General features: G+C 38.2%; 1 protein-coding gene across 1 annotated transcript in view; it reads right to left on the bottom strand.

Moving 5' to 3' along the window:
* Positions 1–12,907, bottom strand: part of NLRC4 (NLR family CARD domain containing 4) — a 95,398-nt gene that overhangs the window by 75,479 nt on the left and 7,012 nt on the right. The window contains 5 exon segments of the mRNA XM_049831488.1: positions 7,710–7,803; positions 7,805–7,878; positions 8,255–8,308; positions 10,430–10,591; positions 11,375–11,464. Of these exon segments, the coding sequence (XP_049687445.1) occupies positions 7,710–7,803; positions 7,805–7,878; positions 8,255–8,308; positions 10,430–10,591; positions 11,375–11,464 (474 nt within the window).

Here is a 12,907-nt window from a genome sequence, read left to right as displayed (position 1 = left end):
CTCGGTGCCAGGTTTAATTAAAAAAACCCAAATTGCTCTTGCATCATTTTGATATAAATAATAAGTTTCCTGCTTGAAATTAAGTGAATATTGAGGAGTGATTCCTGATTTCTAATCTAGCAGCAGTAGAGTCATTGATTGTTTATGTGGAGCCGTGGCTCAGTAATTCATTTCCCTTCAATCTGTAATTTTTGTTTAATCTTTGCTGAAAATTCACAGAGCTTATCCTGATGTTCTTATGGTCAGCAGATGGAGTACAACATTTTAAGGGTGATTCTGTGCCAGGCACAGACTAGCATTAGTACACTGCAAAAGGCAAGACCATGCATGTTCAAGCATCAGGGGAAGTGAAGGAGCAGTGAAGCCCAGGCTCCACTGAAGATACCAGAGGCACTCCCAGTGACGTCAGTGGAGCGTAACTGTGCATAGCTGCCTCTGAGTGTTGGCTCAGATGATTATGCTTTTGCAAATCTGCCAGTGAAAATCCCTCAAGGTTGGGGAAGATATATGCTTACAAGTTGACGAATATGTTATAACAGCGTAACCATGACTGTTGTGGTATATTAATACACTGACTCACGTTCCAGCCTGTGGCTTCAATGAAATGTTTTTTTCCTAAACCCTGAGGAAAAACCTCCTAGTCACCCTTACTTCTTTTCATGTAGTGCTGGAAAAGGTTTGCTTCCTACCAATCATGCAAGTTCACTCTCATCTTCTAATATATTTTTCAGAACAGGGGTTGTTTAGGTCTTTTTCAGGCTTATCTGTGACCTGATATGCCCTCTTGCCCTCAGTGCATGACCTCCTACCAGTTTTCTAGTAAGACACTTGTTACGGATGCACGACTAACCAAATCCAACAGGTGTTAAAACTCAGATTTATTCTTCAGTAAAAGTTAGTTAGAAGTCCAGTAACATTTTGTAAAACCACAGGCTCAATGATGTAAAGAGAATTAATACTACACAGCTGACTTAAGAACCCCCAAGATTTAAAGTGATGGCTCAAAACGCGCATATCACTCACCTAAAAGCTGAGGGCTCTCTGCCTCAAGGAGTTACCTCGGGCGGTGCCCCGACCTAAGGCGGAGTCCCTGACTGCAGACCTGCTGTTCTGAGTCCGGTGGGACCCCGTTTATACCCCGGTCGAATCTGACCTGTGGTCATTTAATCCTGTTGGCCAGGAGGGTCACCTCGGTGTACCTGGCGCATCTCAATTGGCCAGTTCAAATTTCAACCTGTGGCCTCCAGGGTTTTCTTCGCCTTCTCCCTTCCTGGAGAAGTTTTGTTTCCTGCTGGCAGGATGGGGCAGGCAGCGAATGTACTGCCAGAACACTATTGCTACTAGCAGTGCGGAGCTAGGCATGCTCCACATTCGTACCTTCAAACCTTCAGTTGGAGTGGTCTAGGGTAACTGAGTAGACAACCTAAGGGATTGTGAGTAGAGCTCCTGAGACATCTATGTGCCATGAAGAAGGCCTTGAAGTAGCTAGGTTTCTGCAAGTGTCTCCAGATCAATGAGATTTCTGTCTGGATACTGGGATATTCATGGGCTTGAGGAGGAACAACCCTTTGCTGTTTTCCCTATAACATTTTTGTAATTTGGAGAAAAAATTCTGAATTTTAACACTGACAAATCTAGTCTTATTGTTATTTTCTGCCTTTTGGCAGGTGGCACCATTTGATCCAAATCTCAAGCTAATTTTTTGATGTCCCAGTCTTGAAAGAATTTTGGCAGTTGCAGCTCCCACAAAAGTAATCCAATCACTCCTTTATCACTGTCAAAATTTAGTTAAATACATTTTGTTAAAAATATCTTTGTATAAAAAAAGGATGTCAGGGAAGATTTGCAGGAAAAAAGGAATGGGGGTAGAAAGAAGTAAAGTTAAAGGAGAAAAGGAAAGCAAATGCAGGGGAATAAATTGAAAGGATTGCTTGCCATATGTGAAGGAATCTCTATGGTTAGAAATAGTCCCAATCTTATTTTCCTTCCAGTGGAACCCATTATGTTTTCACACAGGAGAACTAACACAATGAGGACTTTAATGCTCTTCTTGCGTGCTAGCTAGTTATTAGAGACTCACAATAAGGAAGGTGATCAGAGAATACTTGTCACATGCCCAAACTACCCTAAGTCAAGGAAATTGCCACCTCAGTGCATCATATGAGGCAGGTCAAGCCTAGGGTGAAGCAAGCTTTTTGTGTAAGAATTTTAATTAGCAATGAGCACAATAAAATACATAAGCTGCTGAAAGTTAACAAGTGCTACTGTTTGAGATTTATGTTCAAATCCATGCTGTGTACTTCCCTTTCCTCACCACCATAATGGATTAGCAGTATACTGGATAGTAGTCAACAAATATTACAATCATCCTTCTAATCTTATTAACAAACTTGTAAGAAGTATTAAGAACACATTTATACCACTTGTGGGAAACAGTCCAAATACAACAAACCAAAAGCTGCTTATCTACGAGCAAAACCAGCATTATATGACTGAAGGGGGCCAAGTTAATCAGAGCTATCAAGAGACTAATTCAGATCCAGAGGGCTGGGAAGGCAGATTAAATGATCGTTCATAAATCATTGAAAGCATACACTATACAGTATTGTAACAACAAACAATGATCTTCTGTAGGGTGCAGTTTCCTGCTTTCTATATATCTATGTTTTGACATTTTAAGTATCTCATCAGCATCTTTTTATCCCTAAGTCGTGCATGTGCAGCAATAGCATTATAACTCGGCGTGTTAATCATCAGACTTTTAGGAAGGAAGGGGATAGGCTGTAAAAACAAACCTAAAATTGTTCAGTTTACAGGCAGCACTACTGTGCTTACTACAAGCACGTACAAAGTGTAAAAGAATATGATCCAAGATACTGTGGAGGAAAACCGGGGAAAAGCAACTGTGGGAATGTGAAAAATCACCTTTATATATGTCTCAGGCTCCTTTGCTTTAGAGCAAGGAGGGAAGAACACTGCTGGTTAATTTTTCACTTTTGAAATATTTTGTAGAAGTACTGAAATATGCTGGTTTAGTGAGGAAAACAGCACATCAAAATGTAGGTTTACTCACTGACTCCACCATGGAACAACTCAGGTGTGGTCGTCTTATGCCTTTCTTCTAGCAGGATTGAGATTATCAGGGATACAATTGACTCCTCTTTAGAATTGTCTTCCAAAGGCTCGGTTACCCATTTTTGAAGTGGTTAAAACATTGCTCTTTGGCTGCTTGCTTTTTTGCCCGTATCAGCAGTCTTAACAAAGGCTTTTCCACTGCTTACCAAAAGTAAAGGATTCCTCCAAGGACTAGAGTTAATGGCACTTGTTTCTGATCTCACAAGACATGGAACACACTCCAGTCCTCTACACAACATAATCTTCCACATTTCTAGTGCCTGATTTTCCATTGATATGCATTGTATGTATTTAGTTACGTCAGCACAAAGTGAGGGCAAAAGGCTGCCAGTGCAACGCACTCTCTCTGGAAACATGACACTCCGGGATAAAAGACAACACAACATATTGGAAAGCAGAGAATAGTCCGTTAATTACAATAATTAAATTATGCATGGGTTTGTTAGTTTTTTCATAGAAAACAGAAAGGTCTTCAGACTGAGAGAGTAAGACTGAATAACATGAAAGCCTAAAAACAAGTGAAGTCAGCAGTTCAATTTGAGAGCACTGTCAAATCAAACTTGTACAGATTTGTCACTAACTATCTGAGCAACATCATTTTTTCATTTTTTTGACTTCCTGGACTTGTTTAGTTCTCTTCTCCTTTCCCTTTCTCCACTGAAAAAAAATAACATATCCCATTTGTAGCTCTAGGAAGGTGATTGTCTCAGTGTTTGCATAGTCCTTTGGGTTTTGGCATAGCATCAGACATAAGCCCTCATCTGGCTCTTATTTTCTTTCTAGGCCTTACCCAAATCTGCCTGTTCTATAGCTCAGGTTTCCAGCTTGTTCCTATTATGGCCAAGGTGCCAAGTGGCCACAAAACCACACAGCCACCTGGAGTACAAAGTAAATATTTGCTTGGTCATTCTAATTTCTCAGCATCTTGTCCGAGCTCCTGGTTTGCTCCCTAAATTTCTCCCTGAGGTGCCTTAATTGCAATCATCCTCAAAAAAAGGTCACCCATCTCCATTCAACCTCCAGGACTCAATTTTTACCACCATCTCTCCAAGATCTTGTTCTTACAAGGCCACCTGCCTGGACTACCCAGACTTTCTTCTTCAGGTTCAGCAATACCTATCAACCCTTTTCTGTCAGCCACTTTCTAGATCTGAGTTTTCACAACTACCTTTAAATGGAAAATGAAGTCCTTTGAAGATATGTTGGTTGTTTCAAACACCTGTCCAATTCCTAGTACATTAATTATGAGGCCTAATAGAGCTCTTTGGTTTTGTATCATATGTCTTAACTATCAGAGTGGACATCTCAAGACAAGGATACTCAGTATGTTGCAATTCAATATCCACCAGAAAACAGAGAGTGTGCTTTTCTACTTGTTTTTTCTTACAGAACAAGATGTAGAGGGCAAGAAATTTGCCTGGGTCTGCAGCATCAGGTGCCAGTGACAAAGTGTAAACAAAGGAATAGGCAGAACAAAAATGGTCTCTATTTATTCAACTTTTCATTGTGTCTAATGTAACCAACATTAGCTACAGTCTTTGGAGAGAAATATAGCCTGCTGAGAGAGTAGGAGGGAAAGAAATCAAATACAGCTGTGGGAAGAGGGATGCAGGGTTTACCAAGAGCTTGGTTATTCTTTCACATTTTGACCAATCTCAAATAGAGCTTTGAAGCACAAAGTTGCTCTGCTAAGCAACTAAGCAATTGAGAAGATCGAAATATATAAATGATGATGAAACTATCTTCTTTTTTTTAAACTGTATTATTTTGAGATCTCCTTTCTGTGTCAAAATAGAAAATAAGTATTTACTACAGAAATCCATGTGTCTGTTTTCACAGATGCACCCTAGTAATTTTAAACCCATTTTTCTATTTTTTTTTATTCAGTTTTCAGTCTATATATTTGATATAGGGTTTTGCTGCTTGGAAAAAAAAAAGTATTTCTAGCCTGTGTCAGATTTTGTCAATAGAGATAACTTAAGCATTTTCGCTGAATTGGGATCATGCCTGTGAAGGACCCTAACTACAGGGAAAATGCTGTATTTCTTTTCACTGGCAGGGCACAGGGAGATGAATGAAACAGCTTTGAAGCACTCTCCGGCACAAAACAGAACTCACAAGTACAAGTGCTTATGAGGAGATAACACAGAGTCAAGGGGTTTATGACATACAAGCACCCATGGTTCAACACTCCCTAGAGAAGTGAAACAGAAGCTCTAACTGGTGCTCCTGTCCCTTCATTCCAGTGGCAGACAGGAAACAAGAGTCCGCTGTCTTTGGTTGGCCACTGCTTTCTACAGATGTGACCAAATCCTCTGTTTTCTTTTGCTGTGTTTGGAGCTGCCTTGTGTACATGGTTCTTTCCTGGGATATTTGTGGACTATGAGGGCCTGGAGACTGCATTCTGTCTTGTCTACACCAGGAACTAAGGGTATCAGAAAACAACCAACTTCCTGTAAAGTGGACCACAGTATGAACTTAAGAGTACACTGGCAACTTGTTATAATGTCCACGTGTAAATTCTTAGCGCAAGTCACATGTGAGGTAGCTTACTGTGAAAGAAAGCAATAAATGCTGACTTCTTCTCACTAGTCAAAATGGTGGTAGATTAAAAATGGTGAAAGTCACTTGAAATAAGCTCTCTGGGGTTTTGCTGTGGAGTAAGAATTTGTTTGTGGCTAATAACTGCAGAATAGTTCTTGGTTACATCTCTCTTTAATTCATGGTCACTTGTGTGACCATGCCCTTTTTTGTAGAGCTAATATGCTCTAATGATACTGTTGTTATTTTAGAGTTCTAACTTTTCATTGGCATATTCTGTCTCTACAATACATTTTCCTGTAGTGTATGATAGAGATGTAGCTATACTAGAATTGCCCTGCCAGTAGGAAAAGCTTCTCTGTGCTAGGTCAGACAACTTCACTATCTAACTGAAAAAAAACCCTGGTAAAACACCTACCTACTATCCATCAAGTTGCAGGCATTGTTACCTTTTTATTAAGAGCTTTCCTTAATCTACACAGTTAAACTTTAAAGCTAATAAAAATGAGCTTATAGAAAGCACACACAGATAAAGTAAACACTCCTTGAAACCATTTAAAGACTGAGAGGCATTACAGGTTGCTGGATTTGGGGCTAATGCAAGGTGATCTCTCTCTTACTTTCTTTTGACCTGTTTCTCCCAGAAAAGGATGTGATACTATTCTCACGCCAGTCACTAGCAGACCAGGAGATCCAAATAACCCTAGAGCTGCTGATTCAATGAGTGGTTATAGAAAAGAGCATTTCTCAAATATGGAGGATTGTAAGTGAATGTCCCATGGGAAAGCTTGTTCTGTTTAAGAATGCACTAGCTGAAATTGTTTTTCGCAGTTTTTCTTTGCACCCCCATAAGTCCAAGATCATGGCAATAAAACTTCCATCCAGTGACTTCATTCTCCTTTAAATATTTGCACATTAACAGTGATGCAGACACCTAATCTTGTTTGCTGTTGAAATCTACAGATATCAGCTTCTTGAGAGAGATCAGTGGCTGCATGAAGGAAAGCTGTTTCGCTTGCTACACAATTCACACACAATTCACTACACAATTCATTGCCAAGTCCAAATGCTGAAGGTTCTGCAGGTGCTCTTTCTCAAAAAAAAATTGCCTGTGAACATATATTTATTTATGTATTTATGTATTTATTTTTGCTTCAAGCCCTAATGAAGAGAATGATTCCTATTCAGGATATTGAAGAATTGAGTCTTACTGAATTCAGTTGAACTTCTATGCTTAAAACACTACCACACTTAATAGAAAAGGATTTAAACATGTGCTTGCATATTACTTTTTTTCCTTGTTTAGAACCAAGAATGTAAAATATAGCAGCCACAGATCACAAATTTTTTCATATCTAGACTTTTCTTCCTTGTTAAAACATAACCTTGCAGTATGTTGCATACAACAGGATCCTTTTAACTACAGAGAGGTCATTAGCTTAAATGGGCTGATGGACTGCTGCTTATGACCACTCACACAAAAGCATTGCAAGATCAAGGTCATGAATATTCTCATTCATTTTGGCATTTCATTTCTACTGTATCCCTAGAAGGGGTGAGTGATGTGAATCCATGCAGTTTTTTATATCTCCCCAATCTTCAGCTATCTACCTTGATAAAAGTTATACTAGCATTGGCCTTTTTTAACTCTACTATTGACATACATTCTGTAACAGATGTTATGTTAGTGGACAATTTAATGTAAGAAGAGTCCAATTCTATTCCTGCCATGTTTATGGAGGAGATAATAAATCCATCAATCAGAAACAATTCCCTCTCAAGGAGATTCTTCACAAGAATCTCCAGTTGCCTGCAGTCTTCCTTGCACTACTTATGCAGCGAAAAATGGTCCTCATTGAGCAGAAACATGAGCATTATTTAGCTCATCTAATGCTATATATATCATATATCTCTCTCTATCCCCTACTCAGACTTGATGCTATTTCACTTATTGCTGGGTGTCCTGAAATGGTTTTGAGTTTTGTCTAGTTTTTGTCCTTCATCCTTTGCTCATCCACAGTACCCTTCCTTACCTAGAATTCTAACCTCCACATCAGTGAGGCTCCATTTCCTCAACCCAAGTTTCGTCAGCTGTGGCATTGTTTCCAGTAGTTTTAACAATTTTTTTTAGGTAAACCTTTACATCATTCCCCCAGGCAAGCATCAGCACTTTCATCCTAGGCAGGACATTTAAGCCATCAACTAAATGAAAATAAGTGCAATTTTTTTGTTGTTGTTATAACAGCTCACTGTAAAATCACTTTAAAAAGTTAAACCAAATCACATTTCAACAGTGAAGAAAATACTGGTAGGTTAAAAACTCCAGGATTGTTGCTTTGATAGCAAAGACAGAGCAGCCAATTGCATACAATATTCCTTACTTCTAAAAACTTCCCATTGGCTGAGAGGACATGGTTCAGGATACCAATTATATCCTACTTAAAAGAGGAAAGAATTCTTGAATTTCTGTCTGGATAGGTCTTAGAATTGAAGCTCATTCCCAATTCAAATGATTTAGATAAAGAAAACTTCTGACTTAAAAAGTCTGTGGATAACATCTTTTCCTTTCTTTTCTAATAATTTTCCGACAAAGCAAGTACATTCAGTTTTGGCAAATTAAAAAGATTCCGAGCTATGGGAGGAAAAAAACTTGTTATGCATGTTTTCAGTGCAGCATGACTTGTCTTCTATTGCACCTTCCTTAGCTTTGTTTTTTAATGAACAGCAAGACAAGATTTTTAAAAACCTCCAGAGTCTTCTTGTTTTTCTGACACCTCTCTGATGCAAACTGTGCTCTCTTGTTGTTAACTGTGTCTCTAGGAATTGATATAATAAAGGACCTGGCCAGCTGTAAGAGCTGGCATAATGGTTCTGTATAATTTATATTCTGGTGGCTAAATGAATCTTTAGTGGCAATGAGACAAGTTTAAGTTGTCTTTGCAACAGAGAAGCAGGGCAAAGCTGTCTGAACACATGGGAGATTCTTTAGTGGTTTAAGCCCTGGAGACTTCAACCTCCTGCTTCACAAAGCTGTCAAGTTTTTTTGTTATGATATAAAAATGTATATTTTACAGAATCAGAGAACTGTGGAAGAGTGGGACTATATGGGAACTTAGAGTCTAAACATCTGTAATGGGGCAGGATACTGATAAGACTAAACCATTCATGATACATATTTATCTATCTTGCTCTTTGAAAATTTCCATATTCTCCCAAGGCACTATTTTACCTTCCCGGATTTAAAAAGTTTCTGCCAATACCCAAGCTAAATATTCTCTGTGCAAATTTAGCTACTTTCTTCTCCCAGTGGACAAGAAGAATGGTTGATTCTCATCTCTTTGTAGCAATGTTTAAAGAGCATAAAAAATGTATCATATCTTTTTCAGTCTTGTCTCTCAACCAAAACAAAACCAAACCGTTCCTCCTAAGTCACATTTTCTTAACCTCTAGCTGTTCTTGGTGCTCTCTCTCAATTTCTCCGTACCTTTTTAAATTATGATACTGAGGTTGGGCACAGATTTCTTGCTCAGGACTCACCAGCAGATGTTTTTTGCAATAGCATATCTCCAGTCTTCCACAGAAGAGCTCTGATTCTTTCCTGCTACACAGGTAAATCTCCATTTTATATTAATGAAATTCATGTCTCATTCCCCACTACAGCCCTTTACATCTGTCTATACTGAATCCCCTATCATTGTTTTTGGACCACCTCTTAAATGCATCCAATTTTATTTATGGTTTTGTATTCCAACAGGGCTTGTAAGCCTTCCAAGCTCAGTATCATCTGACATTTTATACATGTATCCTCCATTCTGTCATTTAAGCCATCAGTTAAAATATTGTTTAGAACAAGGAAGGATTTGATTGTATGAAAATGTGCTCTCACTTAGTGAAACATTTGTGATAACTCTTTGAAAGTAATTTTTCAACCAGTTGTGCACCCATTTTATTTGTATGTATTTCATTAGCTTCTTGTTAAGGATGTTGTATAGGATAGGTTAAAAACTTCATTTGAGTTATGATAGATCCAGACTTATCTTTTCACAATCTTATTACCCTGTTCCCTGGAAAGGTTTGATGTGATTTGTTCACACTACCTTTTATCTCTATAATTTAAGTGCTTACAAAATGTGTGATAATCTGTCTCGGAATTTTTCTTGTATCAGACGGAGGTTGGCTTCTCTATGATTTCCTCCTTTCAAGGAAAAGATACTGGATTTTCCACTTTCCTGCCTCCACAAATGTTCAGAGACAGTTGTCTATAGTTCAATGATTCTTTCAGCTTGTTCCTTACATACTTAATTGTGAATTTCCCTAGGTTCTGCTAACCTAAGTTCATGTGTTTTAGTTAAATAATTTTTATTTATCCTTATTTGTACTACTTTGACCTTGTTAAATGATTTGAGTAGGTACCTGATCAGAACTAATATTTTTGGTAATGATTGAAACAAAACAAACTTTGAAAACTAGTTTTGCTTGCATCATCCATTATTTGCTTTCCTATTTTGTTTGTTTACAGAGCTATGCAATAGTTTATCTTTCTCTTTTATATAACCTTTATACTTAGGTTTTATATAAAAGCTTTATATAAAACTTTCCTTACTTCATTCTACATCTCTGCTAACTGAATCTTAATGTGAACCTAAGTGTTTCTGATTTTATCCTTATATGCTTTTTTCTTCTGTTATAGAATTATGTTTTGATTTTCAAAACACGCCTATTCAGTTTGTAAAGTTACTATTACTATTCTTACCTAGAATTTCCACAGCATTGCTGGAGATACAGCAGTTGACTAGTTGGATTTCTTCCAGTTCACCAGAGACCGGTCTTACAATGTAGGTTATGTCATCCCCAATAGCTGTCAACTGATTCATGTATAATAAGCATAGCTTTCTCAAATTTCTGCTACCTTCAGCTATGAATGGAATGGGGAAAAAAACCCAACAACCCAGGTCACATTGTTAGATAAACTGTTTTGATATGTTTATAATGTCTTGATCACAGCAAATGGCTAGACAGAGTTAGATGTTTACTGTCTGGCATACAACTATCTATATTTTGATGCCATGAAATATATGACAGGTTTTGTTTGAAAAAAAATTATAAACACAGCCTCCTGTTCAGCTACTGTATCATGTAATCAATATGAACTGCCCTTCAGCCCAGAGAAAGTAACTCATAGAGGATCAAATGCGATCTTCCTGTGGAACAAATCCAGGAAAAGCATTTTTTTACCATGCCATCAAAGAGAGGATGGGTAGACATATGAATTGCCGTCTCTATTTCAGTTACTGGGTTGTGTGGCCCTAGCAAACATTATTCAAGCTTTTCAACCTTGGTATCCAGTGGCTGACCTTGCAGAAAGTCAGCAATAGGTCAGGGAAGGGAACTGTATCATCTTTGCAACCTCCTGACTTGTGGTTCATGCAGATTAGCCAGTCCTGGGATCAGTATGTTAGATCTGTTTGACTACAGCATGCATTACTGACTTGAAAGGAGCACTGAAATACTTTGTGATGATCAGGATACAGAACACATCAAGACTTCAACACAAATATATAAGAAATTACTTCTCTAAATTAGATGATAGGATTTTCATGTCCTAATAGTGTACAAATTTAAGACCAACTTGTTAAAACATTCACATTCTCAGCACCATATACTTGATAATGGTGTAAAATAGGAGAGAGGAAATTACCTAATTTTTTTGTATTACCTTCATCCATACCTATGTGAACTACAAGCCCTTCAGCATTCACAAGTTTCTTGATTCCATCAATAAGTCCACCTGCTGAAAAAAAAAAAATCCACATAGATGTACACAGCATTTTAATTTAATACAGGAACAAATTCATTTGTGGAACAGATACACTTCACTGATATCAGGTTCTTGTGAAAAGTAAATAATAGCTTTGTGTGAAAATACGAACATCTAAAAGGAATAACCTAGGGAGAATATGACAGAGGTCTACAAAATAATGAGTGCAAGGAAAAGGTTGGGTAGAGACTGACTGTTTGGATTTTTTCTTCCAGTACAAGAACAAGAGGTCACCAATTGAAAATAGTCCAAAACAAACATTAAGGACATAGTCCTTCACACCCTTTGCCAAAGGATGATGCAGATGCAGGAAGTTTACATGGGCTCAAAGCAAAGACAGACAAGTACTAGCAGGACCCTTTGGGGTGCTCACTGAATAAACAAATCATAAACACAGGCAGCTGGTCTGAGCTTAAAACAGAGGCTGTGAGTTTATTGAGAAGAAATTATTATAGATTCTTGCATTGTTCTTGCTCTTCCTTAGACATCCACTTACAAGTGCTGTGGGAGACAATGAACCAAGGTAGATGGACCCTTCCTCTGAATCAGTATGGCTGTTGTTACTATATTCTTATGCTTTTCTTCCTAACAATCTTGGCATATGTGGGCACACAGGAGAGAGCATAAATTTATATGTAGTTCCAGAATAATCTTGAGGTCATATGTCATAGAATGATCAAAAAAATCAGGTTAGGACTTCTGAGGTCATCTAGTTCGATTTCCTGCTTAAAGCAGGGCTGATTTTAAAGTTAGATGAGGTTGCTCAGAGCCTTGTCCAGACGAATTTTGAAAATCTCCAAGGATAGTGATTAAATGACTTCCAGATCCCTGTTGCAATGTTTGATCACCTTCATGGTAAAAAACTTTTTATATCCAATTGCAACTTCCCTTGTTACAAACTTGACGTTGTTGACTCTTGCCCTTTACTTGTGCAGCTCTGAAAGTTTCCATCTTTTCTACAACACCCTTAAGGTAATGGAAGACTGCAATTAGTTTCCCCATTGGCCTTTTTTTCTCCAGGCAAACCATGCCCAGTTCTCTTAGCTTCTCCTTGTGTATCAGGTTATCAGGTGTTCCAGCTCCCTAGCCATGTTAGTGGCCCTCCGTTGGATTCTAACCAAATTGTTAGTATCTCTTTTATACTGAGCAGCCTGAAACTGCACATCATATTCCAGATTTGGCCTCAAGAGTGCAGAATAGAAGGGAATAACCACTTCCTAGGGTACACTGGTACTGCCCACAATGTGCTTAGTCTTTATCACTGCAAGAGTGCTTTGCGGACTCATGATCATCTATCTCTGAGATTTGGTATCATCAGTGCTTGTGTACATTTCTCAAGACAAGATACATTCATTGATAGCTTGAATGAGGAAAAGCTCAGAGCACAGTCCAGCAGCAGATGCACCCATCCTC

Source organism: Accipiter gentilis, chromosome 28 (genome assembly GCF_929443795.1).
Source record: "Accipiter gentilis chromosome 28, bAccGen1.1, whole genome shotgun sequence".
NCBI classification, from domain to species: domain Eukaryota; kingdom Metazoa; phylum Chordata; class Aves; order Accipitriformes; family Accipitridae; genus Astur; species Astur gentilis.
This window is presented reverse-complemented; position numbering and strand designations above follow the sequence as displayed.